We start from the raw sequence: 17,019 nt of genomic DNA, 5'->3' as shown, positions 1-17,019 counted from the left end.
TGGATTTCAAACCACCAGTTCCTGACACAACTGACTAAATCCGCCATGAATCATGCCCCTGCCATGTGCCACTTTCAGGTCTCCTCACACACTGCTGGTGTGTTCCATTTTTTGTCATAGGGTGCTGGCAGATTACGGGCCTCCCATTGCTGCTGTCTCCATCGCCACACTCTGCCATGTGCCACATTCAGGTCTCTTCACACTGCTGGTGTGTTGAATTTTTTGACATAGGGTGCTGGCAGATTACGGGCCTCCCATAGCTGCTGCCAGGCCCCTAATCTGCCATGGGCCCCTATATACCGCCTCCTCATGCTGCTGCCAAGTCCAGAGTCTCTCATGGGTCCCTGTACGGCCTCCCATTGCTGATGTCTCCATCGCCACACTCTGCCATGTGCCACTTTCAGGTCTCCTCACACACTGCTGGTGTGTTGAATTTTTTGACATAGGGTGCTGGCAGATTACGGGCCTCCCATAGCTGCTGCCAGGCCCCTAATCTGCCATGGGCCCCTATATACCGCCTCCTCATGCTGCTGCCAAGTCCAGAGTCTCTCATGGGTCCCTGTACGGCCTCCCATTGCTGCTGTCTCCATCGCCACACTCTGCCATGTGCCACTTTCAGGACTCTTCACACACTGCTGGTGTGTTGAATTTTTTGACATAGGGTGCTGGCAGATTACGGGCCTCCCATAGCTGCTGCCAGGCCCCTAATCTGCCATGGGCCCCTATATACCGCCTCCTCATGCTGCTGCCAAGTCCAGAGTCTCTCATGGGTCCCTGTACGGCCTCCCATTGCTGCTGTCTCCATCGCCACACTCTGCCATGTGCCACTTTCAGGTCTCCTCACACACTGCTGGTGTGTTGAATTTTTTGACATAGGGTGCTGGCAGATTACGGGCCTCCCATAGCTGCTGCCAGGCCCCTAATCTGCCATGGGCCCCTATATACCGCCTCCTCATGCTGCTGCCAAGTCCAGAGTCTCTCATGGGTCCCTGTACGGCCTCCCATTGCTGCTGTCTCCATCGCCACACTCTGCCATGTGCCACTTTCAGGTCTCCTCACACACTGCTGGTGTGTTGAATTTTTTGACATAGGGTGCTGGCAGATTACGGGCCTCCCATAGCTGCTGCCAGGCCCCTAATCTGCCATGGGCCCCTATATACCGCCTCCTCATGCTGCTGCCAAGTCCAGAGTCTCTCATGGGTCCCTGTACGGCCTCCCATTGCTGCTGTCTCCATCGCCACACTCTGCCATGTGCCACATTCAGGTCTCTTCACACTGCTGGTGTGTTGAATTTTTTGACATAGGGTGCTGGCAGATTACGGGCCTCCCATAGCTGCTGCCAGGCCCCTAATCTGCCATGGGCCCCTATATACCGCCTCCTCATGCTGCTGCCAAGTCCAGAGTCTCTCATGGGTCCCTGTACGGCCTCCCATTGCTGCTGTCTCCATCGCCACACTCTGCCATGTGCCACTTTCAGGTCTCTTCACACACTGCTGGTGTGTTGAATTTTTTGACATAGGGTGCTGGCAGATTACGGGCCTCCCATAGCTGCTGCCAGGCCCCTAATCTGCCATGGGCCCCTATATACCGCCTCCTCATGCTGCTGCCAAGTCCAGAGTCTCTCATGGGTCCCTGTACGGCCTCCCATTGCTGCTGTCTCCATCGCCACACTCTGCCATGTGCCACTTTCAGGACTCTTCACACACTGCTGGTGTGTTGAATTTTTTGACATAGGGTGCTGGCAGATTACGGGCCTCCCATAGCTGCTGCCAGGCCCCTAATCTGCCATGGGCCCCTATATACCGCCTCCTCATGCTGCTGCCAAGTCCAGAGTCTCTCATGGGTCCCTGTACGGCCTCCCATTGCTGCTGTCTCCATCGCCACACTCTGCCATGTGCCACTTTCAGGTCTCCTCACACACTGCTGGTGTGTTGAATTTTTTGACATAGGGTGCTGGCAGATTATGGGCCTCCCATAGCTGCTGCCAGGCCCCTAATCTGCCATGGGCCCCTATATACCGCCTCCTCATGCTGCTGCCAAGTCCAGAGTCTCTCATGGGTCCCTGTACGGCCTCCCATTGCTGCTGTCTCCATCGCCACACTCTGCCATGTGCCACATTCAGGTCTCTTCACACTGCTGGTGTGTTGAATTTTTTGACATAGGGTGCTGGCAGATTACGGGCCTCCCATAGCTGCTGCCAGGCCCCTAATCTGCCATGGGCCCCTATATACCGCCTCCTCATGCTGCTGCCAAGTCCAGAGTCTCTCATGGGTCCCTGTACGGCCTCCCATTGCTGCTGTCTCCATCGCCACACTCTGCCATGTGCCACTTTCAGGTCTCTTCACACACTGCTGGTGTGTTGAATTTTTTGACATAGGGTGCTGGCAGATTACGGGCCTCCCATAGCTGCTGCCAGGCCCCTAATCTGCCATGGGCCCCTATATACCGCCTCCTCATGCTGCTGCCAAGTCCAGAGTCTCTCATGGGTCCCTGTACGGCCTCCCATTGCTGCTGCCAGGAGGCAGCAGGGTCGCAGCAGTGTCAGTGGAGGCAAACGGCCATGGAGTAGAGCAGCAGCTCCACTGCAGCCTACCACCACGGCCAGTAGTGGTGTCGGTGTGCACGGAGGAAGTAGCAGTCAGCCAGTGAGGAGTAGCAGGTGCAAAGTTTCCTACTCGGCGGTGTGGCAAGTTTTCGTCAAGCCGCCCAAGGAAGTAAACGTAGCCGTATGTCGACTATGTGGCCAGAAAGTCAAGCGTGGCCAGGGGGCCCATGTTGGGACTACAGCGTTGCGTCAGCATATGCAGCGTCGCCATTCGGTGGCCTGGGAAAAACGTGATAAAGATACGGCGGTTCTGCCTGCCCCAGCCCAGGGTTCCATTTTGTGATAGGGTGCTGGCAGATTACGGGCCTCCCATAGGTGCCGCCAGGCCCCAAATCGGCCATGGGACCCCGTACCGCCTGGTCACGCTGCTGCTGGGCCCACAGTGTGACCTGGGTCCCTGTACCGCCTCCCATTGCTTCCACTCTGCCATGTGCCACTTTGAGGTCTCCTCACACTATGTAGTCAGTTGGTCTCTGCCTTTGTGCGCCAACGTCCATCCTCAGACACTGTGGGCCCTGTGCGCTCGCGTTCCGCTGCCATGGCAGCAGGGGAGGGGTGGGGTGGTAGGAGCAGTCGCAGCTCCACCAGCAGCGGCTGCCTCAGTCTGCAGTCGATGATGAGTAGCTTTCTTCACCAGCGCAGTGAGGAAACTACTAACCAGCCGCAGCAGCAGCAGCAGCATCAGGTGGACCTGGAGCAGGAGCTCAAACAACAGGCTTGGGCCTACTTGGACAGCACCCTGCCAACCGAGGTAGACAATCCCCTTGACTACTGGGCAACGAAACTTGACCTTTGGCCCCAACTAGCTGAATTTGCCCTTGAAAGGCTGTCATGCCCGGCCAGTAGCGTGGCATCGGAGCGCGTGTTTAGTGCGGCAGGAGGTATTGTAACTCCGCGGAGGACACGACTGTCCACCCAAAGTGTGGAGAGACTCACGTTTGTGAAAATGAATCAGGCGTGGATTAGTCTGGATTTCAAACCACCAGTTCCTGACACAACTGACTAAATCCGCCATGAATCATGCCCCTGCCATGTGCCACTTTCAGGTCTCCTCACACACTGCTGGTGTGTTCCATTTTTTGTCATAGGGTGCTGGCAGATTACCACCACGGCCAGTAGTGGTGCCGGTGTGCACGGAGGAAGTAGCAGTCAGCCAGTGAGGAGTAGCAGGTGCAAAGTTTCCTACTCGGCGGTGTGGCAAGTTTTCGTCAAGCCGCCCAAGGAAGTAAACGTAGCCGTATGTCGACTATGTGGCCAGAAAGTCAAGCGTGGCCAGGGGGCCCATGTTGGGACTACAGCGTTGCGTCAGCATGTGCAGCGTCGCCATTCGGTGGCCTGGGAAAAACGTGATAAAGATACGGCGGTTCTGCCTGCCCCAGCCCAGGGTTCCATTTTGTGATAGGGTGCTGGCAGATTACGGGCCACCCATAGGTGCCGCCAGGCCCCAAATCGGCCATGGGACCCCGTACCGCCTGGTCACGCTGCTGCTGGGCCATTACTGCTGGGCCTCCCATTGCTGCTGTCTCCATCGCCACACTCTGCCATGTGCCACTTTCAGGTCTCCTCACACACTGCTGGTGTGTTGAATTTTTTGACATAGGGTGCTGGCAGATTACGGGCCTCCCATAGCTGCTGCCAGGCCCCTAATCTGCCATGGGCCCCTATATACCGCCTCCTCATGCTGCTGCCAAGTCCAGAGTCTCTCATGGGTCCCTGTACGGCCTCCCATTGCTGCTGTCTCCATCGCCACACTCTGCCATGTGCCACATTCAGGTCTCTTCACACTGCTGGTGTGTTGAATTTTTTGACATAGGGTGCTGGCAGATTACGGGCCTCCCATAGCTGCTGCCAGGCCCCTAATCTGCCATGGGCCCCTATATACCGCCTCCTCATGCTGCTGCCAAGTCCAGAGTCTCTCATGGGTCCCTGTACGGCCTCCCATTGCTGCTGTCTCCATCGCCACACTCTGCCATGTGCCACTTTCAGGACTCTTCACACACTGCTGGTGTGTTGAATTTTTTGACATAGGGTGCTGGCAGATTACGGGCCTCCCATAGCTGCTGCCAGGCCCCTAATCTGCCATGGGCCCCTATATACCGCCTCCTCATGCTGCTGCCAAGTCCAGAGTCTCTCATGGGTCCCTGTACGGCCTCCCATTGCTGCTGTCTCCATCGCCACACTCTGCCATGTGCCACTTTCAGGTCTCCTCACACACTGCTGGTGTGTTGAATTTTTTGACATAGGGTGCTGGCAGATTACGGGCCTCCCATAGCTGCTGCCAGGCCCCTAATCTGCCATGGGCCCCTATATACCGCCTCCTCATGCTGCTGCCAAGTCCAGAGTCTCTCATGGGTCCCTGTACGGCCTCCCATTGCTGCTGTCTCCATCGCCACACTCTGCCATGTGCCACATTCAGGTCTCTTCACACTGCTGGTGTGTTGAATTTTTTGACATAGGGTGCTGGCAGATTACGGGCCTCCCATAGCTGCTGCCAGGCCCCTAATCTGCCATGGGCCCCTATATACCGCCTCCTCATGCTGCTGCCAAGTCCAGAGTCTCTCATGGGTCCCTGTACGGCCTCCCATTGCTGCTGTCTCCATCGCCACACTCTGCCATGTGCCACTTTCAGGTCTCTTCACACACTGCTGGTGTGTTGAATTTTTTGACATAGGGTGCTGGCAGATTACGGGCCTCCCATAGCTGCTGCCAGGCCCCTAATCTGCCATGGGCCCCTATATACCGCCTCCTCATGCTGCTGCCAAGTCCAGAGTCTCTCATGGGTCCCTGTACGGCCTCCCATTGCTGCTGCCAGGAGGCAGCAGGGTCGCAGCAGTGTCAGTGGAGGCAAACGGCCACGGAGTAGAGCAGCAGCTCCACTGCAGCCTACCACCACGGCCAGTAGTGGTGCCGGTGTGCACGGAGGAAGTAGCAGTCAGCCAGTGAGGAGTAGCAGGTGCAAAGTTTCCTACTCGGCGGTGTGGCAAGTTTTCGTCAAGCCGCCCAAGGAAGTAAACGTAGCCGTATGTCGACTATGTGGCCAGAAAGTCAAGCGTGGCCAGGGGGCCCATGTTGGGACTACAGCGTTGCGTCAGCATATGCAGCGTCGCCATTTGGTGGCCTGGGAAAAACGTGATAAAGATACGGCGGTTCTGCCTGCCCCAGCCCAGGGTTCCATTTTGTGATAGGGTGCTGGCAGATTACGGGCCTCCCATAGGTGCCGCCAGGCCCCAAATCGGCCATGGGACCCCGTACCACCTGGTCACGCTGCTGCTGGGCCCACAGTGTGACCTGGGTCCCTGTACCGCCTCCCATTGCTTCCACTCTGCCATGTGCCACTTTGAGGTCTCCTCACACTCCTGCGGTTTTCCATTTTGTCATAGGTTGCTGGCAGATTACAGGCCTCCCATAGGTGCCGCCAGGCCCAAATCGACCATGGGCCCCCGTACCGCCTGGTCACGCTGCTGCTGAGCCCACAGTGTGACCTGGGTCCCTGTACGGCCTCCCATTGCTTCCACTCTGCCATGTGCCACTTTGAAATCTCCTCACACTCCTGCGGTTTTCCATTTTGTCATAGGTTGCTGGCAGATTACAGGCCTTCCATAGGTGCCGCCAGGCCCCAAATCGGCCATGGGCCCCCGTACCGCCTGGTCACGCTGCTGCTGGGCCCACAGTGTGACCTGGGTCCCTGTACGGCCTCCCATTGCTTCCACTCTGCCATGTGCCACTTTGAGGTCTCCTCACACTCCTGCGGTTTTCCATTTTGTCATAGGTTGCTGGCAGATTACAGGCCTTCCATAGGTGCCGCCAGGCCCCATATCGGCCATGGGCCCCCGTACCGCCTGGTCACGCTGCTGCTGGTCCCACAGTGTGACCTGGGTCCCTGTACGGCCTCCCATTGCTTCCACTCTGCCATGTGCCACTTTGAAATCTCCTCACACTCCTGCGGTTTTCCATTTTGTCATAGGTTGCTGGCAGATTACAGGCCTCCCATAGGTGCCGCCAGGCCCCAAATCGGCCATGGGCCCCCGTACCGCCTGGTCACGCTGCTGCTGAGCCCACAGTGTGACCTGGGTCCCTGTACGGCCTCCCATTGCTTCCACTCTGCCATGTGCCACTTTGAAATCTCCTCACACTCCTGCGGTTTTCCATTTTGTCATAGGTTGCTGGCAGATTACAGGCCTCCCATAGGTGCCGCCAGGCCCCAAATCGGCCATGGGCCCCCGTACCGCCTGGTCACGCTGCTGCTGGTCCCACAGTGTGACCTGGGTCCCTGTACGGCCTCCCATTGCTTCCACTCTGCCATGTGCCACTTTGAAATCTCCTCACACTCCTGCGGTTTTCCATTTTGTCATAGGTTGCTGGCAGATTACAGGCCTCCCATAGGTGCCGCCAGGCCCCAAATCGGCCATGGGCCCCCGTACCGCCTGGTCACGCTGCTGCTGGTCCCACAGTGTGACCTGGGTCCCTGTACGGCCTCCCATTGCTTCCACTCTGCCATGTGCCACTTTGAAATCTCCTCACACTCCTGCGGTTTTCCATTTTGTCATAGGTTGCTGGCAGATTACAGGCCTTCCATAGGTGCCGCCAGGCCCCATATCGGCCATGGGCCCCCGTACCGCCTGGTCACGCTGCTGCTGGTCCCACAGTGTGACCTGGGTCCCTGTACGGCCTCCCATTGCTTCCACTCTGCCATGTGCCACTTTGAGGTCTCCTCACACTCCTGCGGTTTTCCATTTTGTCATAGGTTGCTGGCAGATTAAAGGCCTCCCATAGGTGCCACCAGGCCCCAAATCGGCCATGGGCCCCCATACCGCCTGGTCACGCTGCTGCTGGTCCCACAGTGTGACCTGGGTCCCTGTACGGCCTCCCATTGCTTCCACTCTGCCATGTGCCACTTTGAAATCTCCTCACACTCCTGCGGTTTTCCATTTTGTCATAGGTTGCTGGCAGATTACAGTCCTCCCATAGGTACCGCCAGGCCCCAAATCGGCCATGTGCCCCCGTACCGCCTGGTCACGCTGCTGCTGAGCCCACAGTGTGACCTGGGTCCCTGTACCGCCTCCCATTGCTCCCACTCTGCCATGTGCCACTTTGAGGTCTCCTCACACTGCTGGTGTGTTCAATTTTTTGACATAGGGTGCTGGCAGATTACGGGCCTCCCATTGCTGCTGCCAGGCACGTAATCTGCCATGGGCCCCCGTACCGACTCCTCATGCTGTGACGTTGCAACAAGGTGGAATTCAACACTACATATGTTAGACCGCCTTTACGAACAGCGAAAGGCCATCACAGATTTCCTGATGTTAAAAGCGGATAAAGGTACTCCCTGTGTAACTTAGATGTCAGCCATTGTCAGCTCATGCGTGACACCTGCGCTTGCTCAGGCCCTTTGAGGAGGCCACGCTATTCGTGAGTCGGCAGGACTATGGGATGAACGAGGTCAAATCGGCCATGGGCCCCCGTACCGCCTGTTCACGCTGCTGCTGGTCCCACAGTGTGACCTGGGTCCCTGTACCGCCTCCCATTGCTCCCACTCTGCCATGTGCCACTTTGAGGTCTCCTCACACTCCTGCTGGTTTCCATTTTGTCATAGGTTGCTGTATGGCCTCCCATTGCTGCTGCCTCCACCGCCACACTGTGGCTCCAAACACTGGTTTTGGCCCCGTGACTGGCCAAATGAGTGAAGTGTGCGGTGATTCTAAGATCGACGGCACTCATCTGCATGTCATACTGACTGACAGTATTATTTCTCTTCCCCAGCAGACTCCAAGGGCATTTAAATTAAAGGTACAGTGTTCTGCACTAATATTAAGTCTCTCTGAAGCCTAGAAACACCCTTTTTTAAGTTAAATTCACAGCGAATATATTCGACTCGAATCGAATATTGTCCACGAAATCGCCGAATCAGTCGAATCAAATTTTTCAATACTTCGCTCATCTCTAGCCAGAACCTTTCCAACCTATGGCATCATAGAAAAAAAAAACATAAGCAATATTAAAAGGTAAGAGAAAATAACTAGAAACAGAAAAATAAGAAAAGCAGTGTAAGATGAGAAGAAATAAAAAGAAAAGAAACAGAAAAAAAAGAAAAGGGGGGGGATATTAGGTCTATAAAATCCTGGGGAGAAGACAAGTGATAGGACATCCAGAAAATGTGCACTATGACCAACATACAACTGAATGCCAAATCACCCTGTCTTCAATTTATCATAGTCTTCAGAGAGTTGAAACAGAAACCAGGCGGTCCATGTTTTATGAAATTTCTTTGGCTACACCCATCATATCTCCCAAGTTGTAAATATGATCTATGGAGCATATCTAGTCTGTAATGGAAGGTACAGTGTACTCCCACATTTTTAAAATTAAAATTAAAAGTCAAAATGGAATTACCTTGTCACAATGATGCGATCTGCATCTGCATGAAGAAATTCTTCTAGTCTGGATCTCACATCAAGGTAAAGTAGACAGCAAAGGTTACAAATAAGATATATTTTCTATTTAGCATAATTAATGACTTAATCATTCACCTAAAAGGAGAACTACACTTTTATTGAAAAAAAAAAAATTAAGCCCAACATATAAAATTGCTACACACGCCATTTTGTAATTCAATATAATTAAAAATGATCTTTTCATTTCAATGTGAAGTCACTGGATTTTCTAAAAAAATATAAAAAAATTCAATGCATAATGGCAGCCTGGAGGTGTTCAGTACAATGTTGAGGTATAGAATACCCACAAAAATGTAATTTCCTGCTTGCCCAATTGTCTCTCTGTCTATTTTGACGGTTCAGATCTTTACTTTCCTGAGCTACCCAAGGCGACCAGATAACCTGAGACACTTTCTAATTTAGGACAACTTGTTGCACTAACACACTGACTGCTTTATATTCCATTTTTATTACTGTTTGAATCATTTCACAATATAACCTCGAGGCAATCAGTATTATTGCAATTTTTTTCAGTCTTTTGGCACTTGCATTCACAAACTGGTTTACCTCATGAAGACCCAATGAATAGAATAGAAACAAGAAGTTCAAGTAGAAATGTGTATTTACCCCATGGCAGTAATAAAATACAGAAAAAAATATTCAAGTATATTCAAGTATATTCAAGTTTACTGATGTAAATATTTTGGAATATATAAAATGAGATCTGTTAGGTATAACAACTAATCAAACTGTTTAAAGTTTTTTGCCATAGGCAGCATATTTATACCCTTTGCTAGTGCTAAAAAATGTATCTCTCTGCAAACTTAACAAATGGGTGGTTACAGATTAATGCAAACAAGTTACCGTATCCTTTGGTGATTTCATGAAATATGGGGATGTAAGGTCTCTCAGAAAACTCTTCAGCATGGTTAACAAGAGCATCTTTCACTGTCTCGTAGCCACAAAGGATTACCATCTTCTGTGTCCCAATTTGTATGCTGAACACTGGGCCATATTTTTTAGCTAGCTGCATGGGATACAAACATATCAGTTACATTTAGCTTACCTACTAGAGATGAATAAATTGTTTGATCAATCACTAATATGCCATCTGACCAGCAAAACTAAAAGTGCTGCTTCAGATCATGACAAGGGTATTTCAGAGCGAGCCTGCCACTGCTACAACTAGGCAACAACCACCCTTACTACTTCTATCACGCCATGCAAACATAGACCACACAGGAGTGGAGTTTAATGGACATTGCAGTCTTTTAATACAAAATCCAGTTCAATAAATAACAATAATTACTAATGAATAATGATCAGCAATAATGATGACCCTTAAAAGCACAAGAAAGAAAACATCCAGAACATACAAAGTAAGTGGACCACGTATGAGCCAAAAGGCTGCCACATCCCCAAATAACTGAAAAAAGAACATTCTCCCATGGGACTTTTTTGCAGCTGAAACCACAACAAAGTTTTTCTTTGAAAGGATTCAATTTTCAAATTATATATTAACTCTTCTTTGATTGAAGAAATCTATACTATGGTAAATGGTGTCAACGAGACTGGCGTCCTATGTCCCAGGTGCTTCTCTGCAGTGCTCTAGAGGTTGTGACCTAGATGGTACTATGTTCCATATTTGGTGGACTTGCCCAAAAGTGAGGAAGTTCTGGATTCGTACTTATAACTTTATCTACTCGCTCACTCCAGTGAACCTCATTAAGTCACCAGTGCAGGGGACTCCAAGACACACAAGGAGGCTTATAGTGTTCATATTTGTAGTCGCCAGAATTTCCATTGCTAGGTATTGAAAATCCCCTGTAATCCTATTCAAACTACTACAGTCCAAAATCATGGATTATGAATAATGAACATCTGTCAGTGATCTTGAATGATAAGCTTGCATTTTTTGGCAAAATCTGGGATCCCTGGATCAAATACCTTTCAGATGGCTTATGAGATGTGTTTGCCTTGGAGTTTTTCATCAGGATAGGGTGTACTTCTTACTTTGTCTTTCCTCTCTCTGAAGTCTACTTTCTTCCTAAATATTCCTTTGCATTTACTCTCCTATACCGCCCTTGGGCCAATTGTGGAGATTTACAGTTGAGTGTGAGTTAAATTTTGACCTGCGCTCAGGGGTGTAAAGTGGGCCCATGTAAGTCCTGTGTACAATTTTTGTATGTTACCCTTCATCCATTGGATTATATAATGGGAGGGGGGACTCACTTTAGCAATCTTGCTGCATTTCCTCAGTGCCCTCCCAAATATTTTGGATATCTCCGAAGGGACGAGATATGGCTGAGTCAGAATTTTCTTATCCTCATTGCTTAGCTTTTTGAATTTCTATTATGCGTGTGAGGATAAATTGTGTTTACATCGAAAGAGGGTACATGTTCGCAATAAAGTTTTATACCCTGGTGTGCAGCCAACGTGCACTATGTTAAAACTGCAAATGCTGGATTTTTGTACTTTTTGAAATATTGAATACAAATTATTGAAAATGAAAAGGATTACATTTTATTGTACAAAATTCTGAATATAAAATCCTTTTCTCTTCTTTGTTCCAGATCTTTCTGGATTTGCTGAGCTACATCAATATAATTGCAAAAATAGTTGAGACCTCTCTGCAACTTCCAAAGGATATCCCTAGGTTTTTAATATTTCTTTATTCCAAAAAGGGCACTTTTTTGGTTCAGCACATTTATACTTCAAAAAGTAATTGTTTTATGCATTTTAAATACATTCCTTACTTGACATTTCGGCAAAAAGTACTTTTCAAAAAAATTGTGAGATATACAAAGGGAATGTAAAATCGGAGGCAAAAGTGATTAGGTTGAGTACAATGTCTCAATAGCACATGCTCTTGGAAATAATTTAGGAATGTTTATAATGAATGGAACATCAAATCTTGTTTGTGGTGTTTAAATCCAACAAAAAAAATTCAAAATATGATCAAGAGCGTTCCTTACCTTCAGTGTGATGTGCCCCTTGTGCTTCTGTCCTCTAGGTCAGTAGAAATATTCCATCCTCCAATACCCCTCCTCCACCCCCACTGCCATAGTCTTCTGGTGCAGTGGGAGTTAATAGAACTGTGGCACTGTCACAGGCTCTCATCAAGAGTGCCCAACTATGCTCCACCTTTCTGCCCAGCTCCTCCATTCACATAGGCCATTACTACACCTTCTATGAAAGAAACAGGATCTATGAATAAAGAACAGGCATATGATTGAGAGGTCCCCTTCATTTATAGACACGTTTCATTCATAGAAGCTTTAGCAATGGCTTCTATGTGTAGCACTGCCCCTTTAGGAGTTGCAGTAGTTTTGGGTCCCCCTATAGCCCTGCACAGCCAGGCAACATGCATTTCTACATTGACAAGAGGGATTGACCAGTCCTTGAGCTTGTTTCTGGTTTTATTCAGAATTTTCAACTTGAAAGGGGTAAAGGGTGTATGGAATGCCTAATGGAACTGAGAAACCAATGACAACTTCCTGGAACTATTTACAAGTCTTTACAGCAAAGCAGTCTCTTTTGGAGAGCTAGCAAGCATCTCCTGTGGTACTAGCCGAAACCCCAGATAAATATTCTTCTTTACCCAGCTGTGTGGAGGAATCCCTGAGCAGGGGATCTAGTGTCTTCCACAAGTTTAGTGAAAAAGTCCTGGGTGGCAGGCTAATCCAGCTTCCAACTAGAGTGCCTCCTTCCCCTTTCTGGCCCAGGGGGTGCAGGTTTACTCACTCAGTCCTTCTCCTGTGTGGCTGGTGGGTTGGTGAGCAGCTACTAGGCCTTCTAGTTGGGCTGCTCCTTCCCTGCTACACAAGTGGTCCTTGCTCTGAGGGTATGATGGTCTGAGATTTCCTCCTTCCAAGTTCCACTGCCTGTAGGTAAGCCCCTCTCTATCTGAGCCCCCTCACAGGCTCCAGCCATGAGGCTCACATCCTCTTTATCTTCCAACCAACTCCTCCTCCCACTCTCCTCCAACTCTCCTGCAGCTGACCAGGATTTCTTACACTTAAAAGTTGTCCTAACCCCTTGCCAAGCCTCCTGTTTGGTCAGGATCCTACAAGAGTACAGGCCAGCCACTCCTCAGCTCCACTCATTGGGTCTAGACAAAATTATAGAGCTGGGAGAAATTCCAGAGGGCTGGTCTGCACAGCCTCTCAAGCCTGACCAAAATTTGACCGTGGTAGCTATTACACTGAGGCTGCTATCCAGCCCTCCTTGCTAATCACTGGAGTCTTGCTCCCCCTAGCTGACTAGAAGGGTGCTACATATGAATGGAGGAGCTAGTTATTTTAAGCCCAGCCTCGCTAGTCCTTGGGTTGAAGTTGTTATACAGGGGCATGGCTGCACCCCTGGGTTCAATCTTTTCAGTCAACAATGCTGAATCATGTTAAAGTGATTCAAGTAGCTGTAGAACTGCTGGATCCCATTACATGTGGTGAAAAAGGTCCTCCCTCCCCCCACCTTCTGCTGCCTTTCCAGGCTCTACTGTTCCACTTGGAAGCCTGGAACTGAAGCCGGCGGTTTTTCCATTTGACCATAAAGATAAATTTGTAAGGGAAGCTTCCCAATGACCTCTATGGTCTGTGAAACTGTAAGCGACAAGGACTTTGTAACTTCAAGGTTTCATTTTTTTATTTACAAGCCATTATGGGCTTGTAACAGCATGTGAGCAAACCAATCTCAGTTTGATTAGATGCCTTTAAGGGCAGGGGATAGATCTGGGGTATAATAGACCCCAGATGTTTCAGTAAAGAGTACCTGTCACTGTGCATACTATAACAAGGGATATTTTTAATCCCTTTTTAAAACAATAAAAGCAGTACAAAGAGTATAAAAAAAAAATTAAAGAAAATTAAAGAAAAAAAAAATTCAAGCATAAAGGTGAGTGCATACATAGGTCCCATATGCATATGTAAACGGCGATCACACCACACATTAGGTGAGGTATTGCCATGAGCGTTATAGTGAGAGCAATAATGCTAGCACTAGACCTCCTGAGCAACTCTAAACTGTTACCAATCGAAAATTTTAAGTACTGTAGTTTGTCATGTTAGGTATCTATTTGCTCTGCGTAACATCAATTTACTCAGCATAAAATCGTCTTTTTATTTTACACAATGCCAAGGCACCTATAATCCAATTTATGGAGTTTGGAAGATAAGTTTGAAACATGCTCAGCATTCACAAAGTACACTGTATGTTGCACGTTTTAAAGTAGTCATTGTAAGTAATTACAGCAGTAACAAGTAGATATGTGCAATTTGTTTTGTTATGAAATAGGATGACATTTTTTGACATTTAAAAATTTGGATGTATCCTAATCTCCGAATCACAATAGTAATGAATTTTAATTAATCCGACATAAAATATAAGGAAAACAACTAATTAATTCATATTAATTTGTTTGTGACTTCAGAGGGCTTGGTAAGTTCAGTAATATGTGTTACACTTTTGTCTTGTTACTTTGGTGAAAGTTGCAAGCACGTCGCACCAAAGTTGCAAGCAAGTCACATCAAAGTCTCAATCGAGTCTCTGAATTAATTACATAATGAATGAATTTGAATCTTTCAAAATAACGTACGAAAATACAAATCGATTTGGAACAACGATATACAAAACAAATCCAAATATACAAAATAAATTCCAAAAATGAATCATTCTAACATAACAAATATGATGAAACAAAATGATTGACTTAAGGAATAAATCTGGAACAAAATACAATTTTTTTCATTTTGCACAACTGAACATTTTTTAAACAATTATTTATTTCTCATATTCACCTTCACCGTCCTCCAGTCCTCGATGTCTTCAGTATCTACCTATTGCTGTTGTTTCAAAATCAAACGTTTTTCTGTGTTGGAGTTCGTCTTTGCTAAGGCTATTCAACTAAAAGAACCCAAGGGCCAAAAGGAAAACTCAAGAAAGAGGGGGCAATGGGATTTAATACACTAGTGTCATGGCAAATCCAACTCAATTTGCACACATCTTGCCTCGTACCTCTAACAGAGGACTTTTTGAACAAATTTTGGGAAAATGCTTTAAAAAAAAAACAATAATTATCATACTAACCACTTGGTAAACGCGCTATAGCCAAATGACGGCTGCAGCGCGGTTACCCAGTTCTGGGAGGGCGTCATATCACGTTCTCCCAGAATGCACCCACCCACGCACCACCAGGGGCTTGCACCTGGCGATCTCCGTGATCGCTTTGTCCTACGGAGAGAGCTTATCACGTGATGAGGTAAAAGGCAAATCACAGCGGCCTTTTTCCAGCTGCATCCAATGACACAACAGTTCACGGTGTAAATACAGTTGCCCATTATCGGCAGCATTTTCCTCACGCTGTCACAGCTTGAAGAAAGTATTGCCGATAACTGGCAGCTGTCACAGAGGAGATCGGCACTGATCATCAGGGCACTGATGATCAGTGCCACCCATCAGTGCCCAGCAGGGCCCCCCAGCAGTGTCACCCATCAGTACCACCCATCAGTGCCACCCAGTCAGGGTCGCCAGTCAGTGCTGCAAGTCAGGGCTGTCAGTCAGTGTTGCCCATCAGTGCTGCCTATCAGTGCCCATCATTGCTGCATATCAGTGCACCATCATCAGTGCCTCCTCATCAATGCCCCCCAGTGCCACCTCATCAGTGCAGCCTATCAGTGCCCATCAGTGCTGTCTATCCATGCCACCTCATCAGTGTTGCCTATCAGTGCAGCCTCATCAATGCACATCAGTGGAGGAGAAAAATTACATGTTTGCAAAGTTTTATAAAAGAAACAAATAAAAAACTTTTTTTTTGCTCATTTTTTGTTTACAGTTCAACAAATAAAACACCCAGTGGTGATTAAATACCACCAAAAAACCTCTATGTGTGTGAAACAAATGATAAAAATTTCATATGCGTACAATGTTGCATGACCGCGCAATTGTCATTCAAATTGAGACAGCACTGAAAGCTGAAAATTGGCCTGGGCACGAAGGGGGTATAAGTGCCCGGTAGGCAAGTGGTTAATTATTATTATTTTTATTATGTTTGTTATTCTCAATTGCTATACTAATGCATCATACCTGTAAGAAGGTCCTGTATGGTCTTTTAAGGTCCAGAATATGCATGTTTCCAATGATGGGTAAAGGTTTTGGGCCAGGTGGGAAATTAGCGTAAACATTCTGTTTGGAGCCACGAGTAATCTTCAGCAGAAAAAGACAGAGCAGAACCAGCAGAAGAATTGAGGTTGGGTAAGTAAGGAACATGGCTCCAGAATTCCTACAAAGAAAAATATTTTAAAAAAAATGTTTCAAATATAAAATTACGTACTTTAGTCCTATTATACACTCATAGTCTGAGTTCCTTTAGTAATTCAACTCCGTAGGCTGTAATTATATTCTGTATGTACAGATTATAGGAGCCAAAATATTTAATCAAAAGCAAAGAGATTCTATGGAAACTTTTGAGAATTATCATCATGATTTTTCTAGCTCATGTTACACACATCTGGCAAGCAATATGCATTTTAACTCTGTAAATCTCAAACTCCACAGGTGATTCTAGGACAGTCTGTATTTCCTGAGCTGAATTGCAGAACCTGTTGCTAAAAATGCACTCACCAACCTCTCTATGCAATTACCATTTGAAGGACCCACATTCTGCTCTCAGACATAACTGATCACATTGAAGGTGCAGCAATAACCAAAGAGAATCAGTGAAGGCATTTTCTAGTAGTTAATCACTGGAAACCACAATCCATTGGAATCAGATATTTCTTGTATGGCATCTTCAAATTTAAATAATTCAACCATAGACTGTGTAGCTTGGATCCTTTAAATAAATTTCTGCATTCTTTTGCTTAAATTATAACAAAAGCAAAAATGTTTTTTAGATGCTAGACCTGAGTGTTGTCACATGTGGTAAATTCTCCCTTGTACTCTGAAGCACCAGATATTGTCCATAGCTTAATTAAGACCAAAGAGGTA

The 17,019-nt window shown here is 47.9% G+C and overlaps 1 protein-coding gene across 2 annotated transcripts in view; it reads right to left on the bottom strand.

The window, feature by feature from the left end:
• The window catches only part of LOC149455632 (cytochrome P450 2K1-like), a 55,749-nt gene that overhangs the window by 36,507 nt on the left and 2,223 nt on the right, over positions 1 to 17,019 (bottom strand). For both annotated transcript variants that reach the window (XM_089686017.1, XM_089686018.1), the window contains exons 2-3: positions 16,117 to 16,312; positions 9,901 to 10,063 (exon numbers count right to left, since the gene is read on the bottom strand). In XM_089686017.1, coding sequence (XP_089542143.1) covers positions 9,901 to 10,063; positions 16,117 to 16,299 — 346 coding nt within the window. In that variant the 5' untranslated portion in view covers positions 16,300 to 16,312. The remainder of the gene's footprint in view (positions 1 to 9,900; positions 10,064 to 16,116; positions 16,313 to 17,019) is intronic.

This window comes from Staurois parvus, unplaced genomic scaffold (assembly GCF_062004578.1).
Source record: "Staurois parvus isolate SC_StPar_1 unplaced genomic scaffold, SC_StPar_1.0 ptg000390l, whole genome shotgun sequence".
Lineage (NCBI taxonomy): Eukaryota > Metazoa > Chordata > Amphibia > Anura > Ranidae > Staurois > Staurois parvus.
Note: the sequence above shows the minus strand (reverse complement) of the source record. Positions and strands in the feature narration are given on the sequence as shown.